The 12,997-nt window shown below is 42.2% G+C and overlaps 1 protein-coding gene across 1 annotated transcript in view; it reads right to left on the bottom strand.

Moving 5' to 3' along the window:
• Window positions 1–9,678: 9,678 nt before the first annotated feature.
• LOC139640953 (mitogen-activated protein kinase kinase kinase kinase 4-like) overlaps window positions 9,679–12,997 on the bottom strand; it is a 71,693-nt gene continuing 68,374 nt past the window's right edge. Inside the window, exons 28-31 of the mRNA XM_071515151.1 lie at window positions 12,844–12,993; window positions 12,023–12,182; window positions 10,671–10,810; window positions 9,679–9,768 (exon numbers count right to left, since the gene is read on the bottom strand). Coding sequence (XP_071371252.1) covers window positions 9,685–9,768; window positions 10,671–10,810; window positions 12,023–12,182; window positions 12,844–12,993 — 534 coding nt within the window. The 3' untranslated portion in view covers window positions 9,679–9,684. The remainder of the gene's footprint in view (window positions 9,769–10,670; window positions 10,811–12,022; window positions 12,183–12,843; window positions 12,994–12,997) is intronic.

Raw genomic sequence — 12,997 nt, 5'->3', positions numbered from 1 at the left:
ACACATGAAGTCCAGACTTCATTTTGTTCTGCTCAGCTTTCCAAGCATGAGCAACTGCATCTGTCTCCTTCTACCCATAATCCCTTGTGTTTCGGGGTGGTTGGATTAACAAACCGCACCACAGTTCTCTTGTTAGAGGACTGAGACTCTCGCTGCAGTTATTTGGTGCCACCATTGTTCTCACCTGGACAAACCAACTGAACTGAAGGAGGAAACACTGCAGAGTTTGAACAAACCGATCAGAACATGATGTGTGAACGCACCCGAAAAAAGACACTTCACCTTTTACCTGCTCCAGGGGTTTATAGCTGTTTATAGCACTGACTGTGAATTCTCTGGTGAAATGTGTGTGTGTTTCAGGGTGATGTGCAAAAGAAAAAGTCCTAATAAATGTACAGCGGTGATCGGACGGTCTACGATCCTCGTTTCCCCAATGGTGGAATGGTCTTCCCACTCCGGGAATCTCCTGTTGTCACCTGAGAACTCAAAACTGAAAACAACTTTAAGAAGACGTCACTCTATCTTCCCTGCATCACATCCCTCTCTCTTACTTCTTTCTACACTACAAAATCATCTTATTTTGGAAAACAAATCCCTTCTTCTTCTCTACTTGACTAAGCACTTCTCTCTTACATGATCCTTCTAGAGTCACAGGGATATTATCCAGGCTCTGTGGCTTTGACCCTTGACCTCCTTACTGCTGGTTGCTTCTAATATTGGTGATCAAGAAACTGAAGTTTATTCTACAGTTGGACTCGGTGCAAGTTGCTCTGGGTAAGAATGCCAGCTAAATGTCTAAAATTTAAATGCCAAAATGAAAAATAAACAAAGATTGTGTTTTCTGTACATTTCTTTGAGCGTCAAATGTATCTTTTCTGATGTGGGTTGAAAGCCTTGTTTCTCCACAAAGTAAACCTTGGATATTTTCCACACGAGAGCCTGACGATGATGAAATCTGAACATGGCATTTGCTCAACACAAAGAGGACAACATGAACTTTCACTTCAGCTGATGGGAACATGAGAAACATGGAGCTGGATGACGTCCAAGCCTCTTAGTTATTGTTATCTTGTTTTCTCTTTACGATGGGGATGGGAGTCGGGGATAAATGTCTGATGCAAAATGAGCTAGAAATTCACAAAATATAAATATCACCATGCAACAGCTGTGTTCTGCTGTTACTCGCAGCTTCAACTCCTGCAGGTTAAAAGGTGATGGGACATTGCAAAGACAGACTGCAGAACATACCGGTAATGACTGGTCATTGTGTAAAAGGAAGAGGCTGTTGCATGTTCTGGGAATTCTCCAGATCGCCTCATTTCTCTCTGATATCCTGTTCAGGACCGGAGACTGCTGGACACACAAATCAGCAGCATTTTTTTTTTTCTGTTGAATTCACCTCCCAGCCACCCGCCAGACCCTGCACCAGACTCCCACTTCCTCCTTTTTCACTTCAAGAAATGTGTTTACCAGCTAGATATCAGACAACTCTATGGAGTTATTTTAGTGCCAGCACAAATTGAATCTGAATTTAATAGTTTTGAATTTGAAATGTTCAAACTGAATATTGTATGCTAAATTTGAAATTGGATTTCACAGACTGAAATTGAATCTAATGGTTTGAAATTGAATTTAACTCGTATTGCTTTCAACTTGTGAGTATTATTTCAATTTCGGTGGAGTTCCAAATTCAGTTTTCAAATTCAGTTTCAACCCAGAGGCACTCATCCAGGGGACTCTAGACTAGAATAGAAGAGCTCCGATTCAATCCAACTCCTATCAAAGGACTTCTTCGGACCGCAAGGCTTTCTGGGTATGTAGGCCATGAGGGTAGCTGTGTAGTCTCTCCCATTTTGTCATGGCTGACAAAATGACCTGCTGCACCCAGCTACCCTCATCATTTCAATCTGTGAAATACAATTTCAAATTTAGCATACGATATTCAGTTTGAACATTTCAAATTCAAAACTATTAAATTCAGATTCAATTTGTGCTGGCACTAAAATAACTCCATACAACTCCATCTTCCTAAACAGTTCCTCTTGGCGATGGAGCCAGATTGCAGCAGCGGTTCAGCAGGCATGCAGTGAAGAGTGAGCCATTTCTACACGGGCTACATCTGTTAAGTGAAATACCATGGTGAAGGAAGAACCTTGACTTCTGATTGGCCACACAGCAGGCTGCATATCTTACAAAGGATGTGGTGCAGGAAGGCCTACAGAGGTGGATTATGGGGGAGAACTTTCTAACGCTGCCTCAAATCACTGGCTGCAGTATGTGCAGTTTGTGTTGCTTGTTGCGCTGGCATACAAATACAGTCTGGGGCAGGACATTTACTTTTTTGTCCAAAATTAACTGGCTAATTTTTCCTTTTTTTTTTGTCTCACTTTTTCACTTTCAGTGTTCTCTTTATTGTCCTCCAGCTAGCATGCACACCCACGGGAATTTACTTTTTTGTTTTGTGAAAATGCACAGGACACTTTGACTGTTTCACCATTTACTGTAATTTTTAGAATAGAAAAGAAGTGGTTGGTTACCTAAATGTACCTTTATTCACCAGCCAACTAGACAGTTAGAACCTCCAAATGCTGATTAAGGAGCTAAGTGTCCTGAAATGTTTCATTATTGGAAAATCAGAGACACAGAGAACTACAGCAAACAATGAACTGAAGAATAACTAACCATCTTTTAGATAACAGACTAAACAAAAAAGGGCTTAAAGGGCTTTGCATTATTGCCCAAAAGGAATCCACAAGAGTGCCACTGAATATCACTGTCAATAATTACAATTAAACTAGAACCTCCAGCCAGCCATTATCATCAGGCGTACAATCACTGCTACAAACAAAAATAAAGTATATTTTCAGAAAAGCTTTTTGCGCACAGAAGATCCTGTACTAATATAACTTAAAGCTGCACTAGGTAATATTTTCATGTCAAACTCCAGCTGCCTCATCAGGCTAAATGAAGTGTGTGTGCAGCAGAGAAGAGAAGTCTCGTCCCCGGTAACTGAGACGCTGTTTGTCCAAATTAAATTCACTCACTGAGATGAAGTCCTTCAAATTAAAAAAAACAACAAAAAAAAAACAGTTATCTTTCACTGCCACTACGGCCCGCGAAAGTGTGAAGTTGCCTAGTAAGTAAGTAAAATTTATTTATATAGCACCTTTCAAAACATAGGTTACAAAGTGCTTTACAAAAGAATAAAAAAAGAACAAACGATGGGATTTAACAACATTACAACAACAAAGCAACAACAGTTAAAAGCATCACAAATCAAAATCGTGTACATGATCACTCAATCATAAAAACACTTAGAAAAAAGATAGGTCTTCAACTGTGACTTAAAACACCCAAGAGAGTTAGCTGACCTGACTCCCAGGGGGAGACTATTCCACAGCCTGGGACCCAGGGCAGCAAACGCACAGTACCGTGTTTTCAGTCTGGAACGAGGTTCAACTAGCAGGCCTTGCTCAGAGGACCTGAGTGGCCTAGCAGGGGTATAAGGCATTAATAGTTCATCAATATACTCTGGAGCAAGACCATTCAAAGCCTTATAGGTGAGGAGGAGGATCTTGAATTGAATCCTAAATTTAATCGGAAGCCAGTGTAGTGACATAAGAACCGGGGTGATGTGAGAGCGATATGAGGTCTTAGTGAGTAATCTTGCTGCAGAGTTTTGGACTAACTGTAACCGGGTAACAGTGTCTTTGGCTTAGGCAGGAATACAGAGCATTACAGTAATCTAAGCGGGAGGACACAAAAGCATGGATAACCATTTCCAACTGTTGGAAGGATAACAGTGGGCGTATTTTTGCAATATTCCTCAGGTGGAAGTAGCAGGACCGAATAACTGACTTAACGTGTTTATCGAATTTCAGCTGGTGGTCAAAAATGACGCCTAGGTTTTTGGAAAAAGATTTTCTATTTGTAGCCAATGGACCGAGTTGTTGGAGGATATTAGTAGAGACCTGATCTGGGGCGAAAACCAAAACTTCAGTTTTACTATGATTTAATTGAAGAAAATTTTGAGACATCCAGTTACCAATCTCGGCCAGACTCTAGAGTTGTGTATCATCCACGTAGCAATGATAAAACACACAGCCAAATTGACGGATCAGGTGCCCTAAGGGGAGCATATACAATGAAAATAAAATGGGTCCAAGAATTGACCCTTGAGGCACCCCACAAGTGAGAGGAGCACAGGTGGATGCCTTGTCATCAGCTGATACAAAAAACGTCCGGTTGGATAAATAAGAGGAAAACCAGTTCAGTGCTACACCAGATATCCCAACCCATTTTTCAAGCCGATCAACTAGGATAGCGTGATCAATAGTATCAAAGGCCGCAGACACATCCAACAGAACTAGAATGGCAATTTCACCGTGGTCTAACTGCATGAGAATATCATTCGTGACCCTGAGGAGAGCTGTCTCAGTGCTGTGTTTCTGGCGAAAGCCTGATTGGTATTTATCAAATATGTCATTTCCTTCAACCAGTTCCAGAAGTTGCTTGCAGACCAATTTTTCTAAAATCTTAGATGCAAAAGGTAGCTTAGAGATCGGTCTGTAGTTTGTTGGTATGCTAGGATCTAGGTGCGGTTTCTTTAGAAGAGGATGAACTGAGGCCTCCTTAAAGGATTTAGGAACAATGCCTGACAAGAGGGCCTAGTGCAACTTTAAATCAGTCATATATCACTATGATTTAATACAAATTTATATAATAATCATTTATGTCCTAGAGATTCATCACAGCCTAAAAAGGTGGTAAACTCTATTCTATAAGTTATAAAACAGAGATGAACTCTTTAACACACCAAATTGAATTATACAACAGGCAGTTCCGACCAAGCAATCTGATTGGTCAACTAGACATTTAGAACGTGATCATGACAGCACACCTAGCCGTGCTCATCACTAAAAATATTACTCCTATATGCCATATATTATTACACAATATATTTAAATATAACTCTGTTCAGCCTTGATGTTACTAGACGCTCTGGCATCCTACGTAGCAGCTAAATCTGTCCATGGAAAAATTATTTTTTTCAGCAGATATCTTAGTTACAACAAGATTGAGCTAGCAAGGCAGTTTTGTGTTTATATGTGCGGTATTTATTCAGTTTGGGAAATCCCGCGATCTCTAGAGAGCATTAGCTCAAGTTGGCTGGCTGACTCAACAGGGACTAGAAATCGTCTCTGTTGCTAGGTCGTTACTAAGGGTCAGCCTACTTACTGGAGTAGTAAACTAGGGAGTCTACTGACGTGACTGATTGTTTTCCAGTTATTAGTCAGACCCCATGTATTTCCAGGGAAATGGAGATAACACTAGTAAAGTTTTTTATTTTCAGAGCGAATTGCCCCACAATATGAATACATTTTGATTATATCTTTTATTTTGTTGGTAACCGTTGTATAATCACAATATTACACTCGAGGGTGAGCTTTACCGTCATTATTGGCGCGACAGTGACACTGGTGTAATATTGCTTAATTGAATAACAGACTAACTACAGACTACAGCAGCTGTAGTGAAGAACTAAGAGAGAGATATGTGGTAAAAGGAAAATCCAGTCTTCCAGACAAGAGGACAGAGTCTGTGTGTCAAGACGAGGCTCCTTACATAAGACGTCCTCAGAAAATTACATTTTTCATGACTTCTCCTTTTCAACGGAGGAGCTCAGACGCTCAGACACACACACACACACACACAAATACCACAGCGCTGGGGGACATCATTACACAACACACACACACACACACACAGAAATAAAGCAAGGTCAAAGCTTCAGTGTATTGTGGGTTTTTGGGAGCTTGGCAGCATCAGCAGCAGTTTCGTCACAATGCTCCTCTGTTTCCGCTGAGCTGACTCACTGTGTGTGAACAGATAATTCAACATCAGACAGAAATTTATATATTTCAGCTTTACGGGATTCATATGATTGACTATGATTGAAGAAAATAAAAGCATGTTGGATATTTGCTGGCTACTCATTTAGCTGGTTTGGAGAATGTGTGAATGTGAAAACAGGCTACTTTAAAGGCAGTTTCCATGCAAATCTGGAAAGTGACTAATTATTATGAAGTTTGCAATGATGCAGTCAGTTGCAAAGATACACAGTGTGTTGAAATAACACCTGAACACACAACATGAATGTGCTGAGAACTGACGTGTTGGAGGTGTTTAAATTACCCAACATGTGTTGCAACATGTGGCATTAACACATCTTTTCAACATGTCTGCATGCGTGTGTTTAGGGAACAAAAACACAACCGTCAGAAGAACAGAATGAGGCACTTCAGAGACAGAGGAAGACTCTTTTTTTTTAAATTACTTTTAGAGTTTATTCAAAGAAAAAAAAACCTTCAGGAAAATACAGGAGTTCCTGTCATACACAGAGAGACATAAGTTAGAGTAGCATGGCAGAAACAGCGGAGGAAAACACGTCGCCTGACGTCCGGCCTGCAGGGAACGTTACTGCAGCGTTTCCATGTCGAAGCAGCGCTTTGTGATTACCTGAAATGAACAACACGCGTGTTCTTTATTGTTTCGTGAGTAGGTTATTTTGTTGGGAGGGGAGATGAAAAAAAAAAAAAAGAAATAATATCCAATACAAAATGAGCTCAAAAAGCAAAACAAAAAAAGAAAAAAAGAACCAAGACGCTTATGCATAAAACATAAATATCGTGATGCACATTAGTGTAACAAAACATTGCCTCTGTAAACATTTTCTCCACCTAAGGTGAGCGTTATAATATTAAACCACCGCAGTCGCATATTTACGAGTACATAGACTTACAGAAACAACAGAAACTATCGTTAAGCTTCTCAACTAGCTCTAAAACTTAGGAATACACAACGCTTCAAGTGAAATCTTTAAAAAAAAAAAAATTGTATTTCCAAGTAGTGGTTTTCATAACAATAGGTTTACATGTTTTAAATGCTGCCTTCTTGGCACTTTTTTCCAATGGAAGTCGGCATGCGACTGCTTTTTCAAATTAGAGATTAGAGACCGTTGTCCTTTTTCCCCCCCATTAAGAATATCGATAATAACCCTAAGTTTTTTCATGAAGTCACTACAGCCACTCATCAAGGCCTCGATGGAACGAGAGACAAACCGAGCATCACCGCACACAGACCTCACACCACACAGCATCGGGGTCCAAACAGCTTCTCCACACACACACACTGGGGAAAAGTGTGTGACCAAACTAACTAACCGAGTGGCTGGCAGCGGCCTTTCACATGCCGAAACACTGCTAACGTGTGATCGTGTTCACCGGGGGGAAAAACACACCCAAGATAAACTTGTGTGTGACCCGGCGACGACGTGTTTGGACATGAAGCCAGAGCAGGAACTGGACTCTCCTTTGCCCTTTTCCACATAAACAATGTTCAAATCCGTCAAGAGTCACTGTGTTTTTCTTGGGAAATAGAGGGAAATCCAGCTCAGCAGAGAGGGTCTGGAGGAAAACGATGGCTGCAGTTCATTGATCAGTCTTTCACATATACAGACTACTTAAACAGCAGGGGGGGTGGGGGTGGGGGGAGAAAAAAAACAAAACAAAATAATAAACAGATTCCTGCCCGAAAAAGTGGGTTTCCGTCTTCACTTTCTTCACAAAACAGCTGCAAGTCTAACAAACGATTTTCCATCAAAGTCCCTGTTTGATGGAAAAGAGCGGCAGGCAGAAATGTGAGCAGAGAGCAGAAACGTCCGGAAAAGCCGCTGACACACACACACACACGCCGTCTCCCACGGCGATGAAGAGTTTACAGAAATTGCCCCCCCCCCCCCATCCCCCCCCCATCCCCCCCCCATCCCCCCCCCATCCCCGAAAAAATCTACATCTGACGTAGAGGCTCTGCTGCTGCAGGATTCGCTCGTGTTAACTTTGAAATTCAACATCTAAAAAAAAACTGATCACTTGTGACAAGATACAGCCAAAGAAAAAAGAAAGTCATCTCATGCCTTGGACCACCACACAGTATAAGCCTTTCTACATTCTTGACACTTAGTGCATTGCATTCGTAAAAAAAAAAAAAAAAAAAAAATGATACAGATGAGAAACGAGTCGAAATAACGAAACGAGAAAAGAAAAGTCCACCTTTATTTTTTTTTTTTCCGCTATCCGCCGACTATAGTGAAATAAACCCGCTGACCACGAGTCGCCTCTCTGCCACGAACGCTCCCATCGCCCAACACTCCCTGACCTGCCTGATTACAGCCACACACACACACATACCATTTTCTTCTTCTGTGTTTTTTATTTTTTTATTTTCCTGTTATATCCGACTATTCACAGCAGTACTAGTTCCCTCGAGCGTCGGGACGTCCGGTGAGCGTTCCGAACCGAACCGAACGCAGCCGACGCCGAAGTTCGGGGGTCGCCATGTTTGACCCGGCTGGGGGTTACAGACAAACATGACCACTGACACTAACCCATGAGATTAAATGAGCTTTTATTATACATAGACACCATAGTTTTTTCGGACCTGCGTCGCCGTCACGGTTCTGTGGGTTTTCGGGAGTAAAAGCGAGCAAACTGTGGGACCGTGTGTGAATGTGTGTGTGTAAATCTTTAAAAACAAGGTAAAAGACATGTTTCAACTCCACATAGTTACACTTATCTTTAGGGAATAATAATAATAATAATTCAAAAAAATACTATTCTGAAATCCATCTGCTTCAATACATCTCTCTCTTTCTCTCTCTCTCTCTCACACTGATCCCCCCCTTTTTTTTTTTTCTCTTTTGTTTTTTTTTAAAGCACCTGTCCTAACAACACAATACTTCAACGACACACACACACACACACTCTCCTCGTCGAGTCCCCGTCAACGTGCTACCAGACTTACGGTAAAAACCTCGAGGAAGAAAAAACAAAAACGAAAAACGAAAAAAACAAACAAAAAAAAAAAAACATAAAAAGGCCCCTCCCACCCGCCCCGCTTTTGTTGCCGTGACGACGCCGAGCCAACCAGCCGTCATCGGACCGAACAGAAATACATTTACATTACACTACTGTAGCGTTAATACCGTGGTACTCTCCGACCCCGTCGGCCCCCCGCGAAACGCTAGTAAGGAGAGGTGGGTGGGGGTGGGGGGGGGGCAGAGGGGGCGGGGCTCTTAAAAGATGCAGAGCTGCAGAAAGTAGTAGTAGTAGTAGTAATAGTAGTACTATTAGTAGTTACAAGACGGAGGAATCGATGCAGAGGTACAAACTCGACCCCATCGCAATCTTGATGAGCACCAAGAAAACGGAAAGGAGGGAAAACAAAACCGCTTTCCCCCCCTTTTTTCTTCAATTCACATTTACTTTTTTTATTTATTTATCTCTACTTCTTTTCATCGTCGATTAAATCTTGAATTTCGTTACACAAGTCGTCGCGTCCGGTATTTGGCGGCCAAAAAAGGGGAGGGGGGGGGGGGGGGGGACTACTACGTGACTCATTGCGTTGCAAGGCGGCAAGGGGGAATTTGTCATCGTCGTTGTTGTCGTTGTTGTTGTTGTTGTTGTCGTCGTCGTCTGTTCGGAGGGGGTGGTTGGGGTTTTTTTTTTTTTTCCCCCGACGTCGACGGTGGGTTCTGGGATCCAGTGTTAGCGAGGAGGAGGAGGAAGAGGAGGAACAATAGGTGGGGGGAGGGGGGGGGGTTGGGGAGGTGGGGGGGTGGGGGCTCTACCAGCTGAGCAGGTTGGTTCGGCCCAGAGTCATGAAGTAGACCTGGCTGGAGCCTCCGGACCGGACCGAGGCGAAGAAGACCTGAGGAGGGACACGCACACACACACACACACACACACACACACACACACACACACACAGGGGTATGTATAGGATACGTTTGCAAAAAAAAGTAATAGAAGTAGGGATGGGACAATCAGGATTCAATACAACCAGGATACGATGTGATCAATAAAAGTTCCCTGACAACAAAGTCTGACTGTGCAGAATTCTGTTTATTTCTGAGACACAAATCTTTCTAGCGATGCCATTGGCTCGCTAGAATGTAAACAACAATTTAAAAATGTCATTACAAACTGACAATAATATAATTTGGATGGAGAGCTTGTGAAACTGTGATGGTCAAGAGTCTCATTAGCAGAATAAAATGGAAGCCACCAAATGGATTGTCACATTTTTATTGCGATATATTGAATTTCGATATATTGTCCCGTCCCTATAAGTCCGTGAAGAAAAGCAATGTTTTTGGAAATTTCTTGGTTAAAACAGAACATGATGTCAAGAGCAACACAAGCTGCTGTAGCAGGAAGTCTGTTCACATTCCCAGATCTTACAGTCCTCCCCATGTCACTTCCTGTAAGTGCTGCAGAAGGACAACCACCGATAATTCTCCACTTCTGCTTCTCTCGTAAAAACTGGAAACTGCAGCAGCTTCACGCTTCTGAGGAACTGGCTGAGAGTGTGTTCACCAGCTGTGACAAGGGCCGCATATATATGTGCTGAAATATGTGTGTGTGTGTGTGTGTGTGTCCTGTTTCCGGATGGTTAACTAGCCTAATGTTAGTTGAAGGAAACCACATAGGGAGCCTGGTTCAGGAGAAGAATGATAGTAGCGCTGCATGATTATGGCAAATATGATAATCCCCATTATTTTTTTTATTTTTTTTGGGTGTATATGTCATGTGTCTCCATGGACGCCTCACCTTGTCGTTTCTTTCACAGAGGAACTTGAGTCTCTGGGCTCTCTTGTGCATGAAGACTCCGTCCAGGTGGCCGGTCTCCACCGAGCGGATCTCTATGGCCTTCTCCCCCCAGCCCATGATCTGGTTGGAGCGGATGTAGGCTGCACACAGAGAGAGGGGGGGGGGGGGTAAAAATGATAACGCTGCACCTTTAAAACAGTTCACTTTAAATCAGTGCTTCAACAATCAATACAATGAAATTAAAACAAGAAACCACCAGATAAAAAGATGAGAATACAGGGTAAAAAACAATATGATAGTAAAAATAATCTGATAAAAGAATTCCCATAAAAGCAAGTCGATAAAAAAATTTCTTTTAAGAAGTGATTTAATAGATTATACTGAATCTGCAAACCTGAGTTACTCAGGCAGGTCGTTCCAAAGCCTCTCAAGTGTGTTTGTATGTGTGTGTGTGTGTCTGTGTGTTTTTGCTCTGCTGCTGTAAGACAAATAATCAATGCAAGGATCTTATACAATAGGGGTGTGTGTGTGTGTGTATGTGTGAGCATGTGTGTTAATATGGATGTTGAACTGTAGAAGCACCACTTTTAACTGCAGGCTTGCTGCACCTTGGCTCCTTTTTCTCCAAAAAATCAAGTTTTATTATTTCTTCAGGCGTTGGATGTTACATATGAGGGGTGGAAGTGACAAAACTTAAATGATAATAAAAATAGATGTGATGAAAATGCATGTCAACTGAAATATTGAGTGATAAATTGTCGAGTGATTAGACCATTTTTCAATTCACAGTCACTGTCATCACCTCTAAATTTATCAGTTAATTTGCTACTTCCACCCCTCCAGAGCCTTAAACGATAAATGGCAATTATGTTTAAATGATAAATGATGAATCATAGAAAGCAGGGATAAATTATGAAAATGGCTCTGGTTTTATCAAATCACCTGTATTTTTAATCAACTTGTCTCGTTACATTCATTGAAATCATTGGATTTCTCAAATCACTTGACACTCAGTTTTCTCATTCATCACATCACTATTTTTAGCATTTCATTTTAGCTACCTCTTCCCCTCACAGTCACAACAACAAACAGCCTGGTAGCTCATTAGTTGGCTGAGAGAAATCAGAGTTTTGTGTTACAGTATAATAATTTACTATAGTATACTGTCTGCAGTATTAATACGGGGAAGATGCAGGATAAATGCATGAAGAAAGATGTGTGTGTTTGTGTGTACATGTGTGTTACGTGTGTTTACATGCTCAGGCCTGTGTGTGTGTGTCTACTGCCTCTTGTGCGTGCCATACTTCCCGTCACACACACACACACACACACACAAACACACACTCACTCACCCACTGAGGTGGGCATCTCTCCCCACTGCAGCACCACGTCCTTGGTGATGCGGCCGTATGTGTTGACGTAGACGCCCTCGTCCTCGTAGCACACCAGCAGCTCGATGCCGTCGGTGTTGGGCAGGATGATGATGGCGTGGGACTGGATGCTGGTCTGGATCTGGAGGGACCGACAGGACAGAGGACAGGACAGAGGACAGAGGACAGAGGACAGAGGACAGGACAGAGTCAGGGTGACTACAGCTCCAAAATGTTACGTATCCATTAGGACTGCACAATGATGACTAACATGACAAACCAGATGGGTTTTGGCAAATTTGTGATCACAAATATTGATCACTTTGTGTCTCTCCTATTGTCTTCGCTGTTTACAGTGTATACTGCTGAAGTTTCTTGTTTACTGGTGTCTGATGAGAGCCAAAACTTCATGGTTTCAATATTCTCAAATTAAATAAACTTTACTTTTAATGCGTATGGCTCCCATCCATTTTTATACTTCTACATTGTTTGTCACCTCTGTTCCTGTTGGGAGTCTGATTTCCCTCCTGTGATCACACATATTGATATCATGATCATTAGTCTTAATAATCTGGGAAACAAAGTTAGAGATGCACTTTTGGCATCTTACACCGACATCTTGACTCTCTTCAGCTACAGCAGGCGTGCCGAGGGAAATTAACTGAAAAGCAAATCTTCAACTGCAGAAACTCAAACCACAGCGCAGGAAAGTACACGATTAATTGTGCAGCGCTTGAAACCAGTTTAAAATATGTTAACATTAGTTCAAGTGTGTGTGTGTGTGTGTGTGTGTGTGTCCTTACGTGTGTAGGCAGGTAGATGTCGTAGACGGCCCCGGAGTCGACGTCCACGGCGTGGAAGCCTGAGCAGGAGCCGTAGATGACCTTTAACCTCTGACCCTCCTCCACGGTCAGGTCGACCAGCAGCGGCTTGTGCACCAGGTCGCCGAACGACTGA

Source organism: Centroberyx affinis, unplaced genomic scaffold (genome assembly GCF_046629955.1).
Source record: "Centroberyx affinis isolate AG114_WGS23_722 - 3 ecotype Tasmania unplaced genomic scaffold, CSIRO-AGI_Caff_v1 ptg000317l_1, whole genome shotgun sequence".
Taxonomy (NCBI): Eukaryota; Metazoa; Chordata; class Actinopteri; order Beryciformes; family Berycidae; genus Centroberyx; species Centroberyx affinis.
The sequence above is the reverse complement of the archived record's forward strand: the minus strand, read 5'-3'. Positions and strand labels throughout refer to the sequence as shown.